At 42.4% G+C, this 3,776-nt stretch overlaps 1 protein-coding gene across 1 annotated transcript; it reads right to left on the bottom strand.

The window, feature by feature from the left end:
* Positions 1 to 2,496: 2,496 nt before the first annotated feature.
* Positions 2,497 to 3,459, bottom strand: LOC114215233 (olfactory receptor 5A1-like). The gene has a single exon (XM_028111117.1). It carries the CDS (start codon positions 3,457 to 3,459, stop codon positions 2,497 to 2,499), a length of 963 nt encoding a protein of 320 aa, XP_027966918.1.
* Between the last annotated feature and the right edge of the window lie 317 nt (positions 3,460 to 3,776).

The following is a 3,776-nucleotide window of genomic DNA, read 5'->3' as shown; positions in this document are numbered from 1 at the left end:
ACACAATGGAATATTATGCAGCCATCAAAAGGAATGAGATCTTGCCATTTGCAACGACGTGGATGGAACTGGAGGGTGTTAGGCTGAGTGAAATAAGTCAATCAGAGAAAGACATGTATCATATGACCTCACTGACATGAGGAATTCTTAATCTCAGGAAACAAACTGAGGGTTGCTGGAGTGGTGGGGAGTGGGAAGGATGGGGTGGCTGGGTGATAGACATTGGGGAGGGTATGTGCTACGGTGAGCGCTGTGAATTGTGCAAGACTGTTGAATCACAGATCTGTACTTCTGAAACAAATAACGCAACATATTTTAAGAAAAAAGAAAAAGAAGAAGATAGGAGAGGAAGAATGAAGGGGAGTAAGTCAGAGGGGGAGACGAACCAGGAGAGATGATGGACTCTGAAAAACAAACTGAGGGTTCAGGGGAGGAGGGTAGGGGGATGGGTTAGCCTGGTGATGGGTATTAGAGAGGGCACATTCTGCATGGAGCACTGGGTGTTATGAACAAACAATAAATCATGGAACACTACACACAAAAAAATATATATATATGTTTGTGTTAATGTTTTATATTCCAAAAGAAACACATTCTTTTGTACAAAATTCAGATAGTATAAAGGATATTAAGTGAAGGATCATAGCTGTGTCCCAATGTTAACACAAATGGATTCAACCATGCTCACATTACGAGCCACCGACTTCCTCCCCCCCAGCCCCCGTCAGCAGTAGTGCTCCAACATAAATGTATTATCATCTGTTCTACCAGGTCTCTCGTGGGCGGAGACTTCAAATCTTTCCAGTTCTCACTATTAAAAACTTCATGGATGTGAAAAAAAAAAAAAACTAATGATGTATGGTGATTAACATAACAATAAAAAATTATCAAAAAAAACTAATGATGTAATGTAGGGTGATTAACATAACATAATAATAAAAAAAAAGAAAAAAATCCACCCATTTTAAATATACAGTTTGGTGAGTTTTTAGCAAACTTAAATAACTGCACAATTACCTCCACGATCCAGTTTTAGAATACTTACATCACTCTCCAGTGTTTCCTCATTCCCATTTATGTTTGATGCCTGCTCCCACCACCAGCTCTAGATGACCACCAATGTGTTTCCATTTCTACAGTTTGTCTTTTCTAGAAATCTCCTGTAAATTGAATCATACAACAGGTAGTCTTCTAGTACATTGCTCTAACGCTTAACCTGGTTTGGAGAAGTCAAGGAAAAAGGAACACTTTACAAATAATGCACGTGGTCAAAGACTAGATCAAATAACAGCATGCATTGAAAGAAGGCTTGAGGAAGACTCTTTATAGCCAAAGTTGATATGACTTAGGGATAGCTGTCATGATTCACCACCACTTATATACACAATCATTAAAGAAGCAGGACTTCAGAAATGTTTGTCCTTTGCTCAAGAACCATCTTGTAAAATAGGATCAAAGACGATTTAAAATCCACATTCAGTTCTGCTCACTGACTTGGTTGTCCCATCTCATGTTATGGAGTGGAGTCCCTTCTGAGATAATGCATAAAAATGAAAGCAGGGATATCAGATTCATGGGACAGGCTGAGGTCAAATTCCAGAGACACAGGAGACAAGATAAAAACTCTAGAACACAAAGTGAAAGTTTGTTGGGGATGGGGTGAGGACAGAGAGGAAATATCCATACAGCACCTAGAGTGAGAACTGTCCAGAGAGCAGATACGAAATGAGAGTTTCCAAGGGAAGCCTCTCTTCCCTGATCCTATTCCTTAAACCACCTAGTGACTGGGTGGTTTCAGTCATGAAAATGAAACATTTGGCACTCTACTCTCCTTTAGATTTTCTTACTTAAACTTATCTCTGCTTTTTGCTCACTGTGACTTCACAGCTTTGGATCTGCTGGTTTGGGCTCCTATTTCTGGCTCAGTGGACTTCATGACCCCACACACGTGATCATTGGTTCATCTCGGACATAGTTTAAAGGTATCCTATTGCTCTCCTGGCTCTAAGCAGCCATTGCTAGACCCAACCAGTTAGAGCTCTCAGGTTCCTGAACCAGAGTCAGACTTCCTGGTCAGTATCAACCCTTGGATAGGTAGGAATCCAAAGCAAGGGGAACATTCACCCAAGTCGTGAATGGATTGGTATGAGTTGCGTTATATTGTAAAGAGGTCCGTAGTGGATGCTTGTGGTCCTGGGGTTATGACCTAACTGGCTCTGAGATATGGCATCCTGGACCCAGTGCCTGATGCCATAAAGCTAAAGAATGTCATCAAAAAGAATATTTGTTTTCTATTGCAAGTGACCAAAGTCAAAACTGCATCAGTCCATGACAAGAAAGGTAAAGGGAAGAAAAACTTTATTGAGCCTAATTGTGCAGTAGACATGTAAGTTGGGGATCTTGCTTGAAATAACTTCTTCATTACTCAAATTCTGTGACCTACTTATTATTATGCCTATTTGCATATAGCAGAACTTAAGTTTTTTTTTTTTTAACTCAAGGAACTATAAGACACAGAGAAGACATCTGCTTCTTCCTGTCCTTGAGTTTTTTCAATGCATCTTTGATCTCCTTGTTTCGCAGACTATATATGATGGGATTCAGCATGGGAATCACAGCTCCATAGAACATGGACACCACCTTGTCTTGGTCCTGTGAGTAGCCAGCACTAGAATGGAGATATGAGAAGAGACCAGAGCCATAGAAGAGAATCACTGTGGTCAGATGAGAAGCACAGGTGTTGAAAGCCTTCATCTGCCCTTGGGTTGAACGGATCTTCATGACAGCAGCAATGATGTAGCCATAGGACACCAGGACAACAAGAGCTGATGTCCCACCAACTGCACACACAACCAGAAAGTTCACTATCTGGCTGAGGAAGGTACTAGAGCAAGATAAGACAAGCAGAGGTGGCAGGTCACAGAAAAAGTGGTTAATGACTCGTGGCCCACAGAAATGCAACTGGAATATGGAGCTTGTTTGGACCAATCCAGTGAGCAACCCTCCAGTGTATGCTGTAATGACCATCCCCAAACAGATGGTGGGTGACATGAGGGCTGTGTAGAGAAGAGGGTTGGAGATGGCAGCATACCGGTCATATGCCATAGCCGCCAGGAGACAGCATTCGGTGCCCCCCATGACAATGAAGAAGAAAAACTGAGCAGCACAGCCCACAAAGGAGATTGTCTTCTGCTGCTTGAAGAAGTCACAGAGCATCTTGGGGGCAATGGAGGATGTATATGAGATGTCAACAAAGGACAAGTTTCCAAGGAAGAAATACATGGGAGAATGGAGGCATGACTCCATCCTGATCAAGACAATGAGGCCCAGGTTCCAAGCCAGAGTCATGGAGTAGATCCCCAGAAACAACACAAAGAGGAAGACCTGTAGTTCTGGATGCTCTGAAAATCCCAAAAGGATGAAATTGGTTGTCATGCTGATGTTCCTTCCCATGGCCATGGATCTTCTCTCTGCTGCCAGCAGAGCCCCAAAGGGAGATTCCTGGGGAGCAAAAATCCAGGTGAAGAAACCACTTTGTTCTGCCATGGAATCATAGAGTCCCCGCGTCACAAGAGACACTGAAAAGCAAATGTCTTACCTCTATCGAAAGCAGAATTCCTCTCTACAGCATTTATTGGGTCTTTCGGAGATCATTGTCATCCTGATTCTGATGCACTGTTCATGCAAAACTGACAGCTCAGAAAGGACTGGCATTTTTGCATTGTCTGGATCATCACCTTCACTGCTAATGTCACCACTTTCCTGAAGGAAGTTTT

Source organism: Eumetopias jubatus, unplaced genomic scaffold (assembly GCF_037043125.1).
Source record: "Eumetopias jubatus isolate StellerSeaLion01/CBP00866 unplaced genomic scaffold, mEumJub1_p1.0 scaffold_13, whole genome shotgun sequence".
Classification (NCBI taxonomy): domain Eukaryota; kingdom Metazoa; phylum Chordata; class Mammalia; order Carnivora; family Otariidae; genus Eumetopias; species Eumetopias jubatus.
This window is presented reverse-complemented; position numbering and strand designations above follow the sequence as displayed.

Excerpts from the sequence above, each read along its gene's own strand:
- LOC114215233 (XM_028111117.1), bottom strand. The coding sequence starts at position 3,459 with ATGGCCATGGGAAGGAACATCAGCATGACAACCAATTTCATCCTTTTG.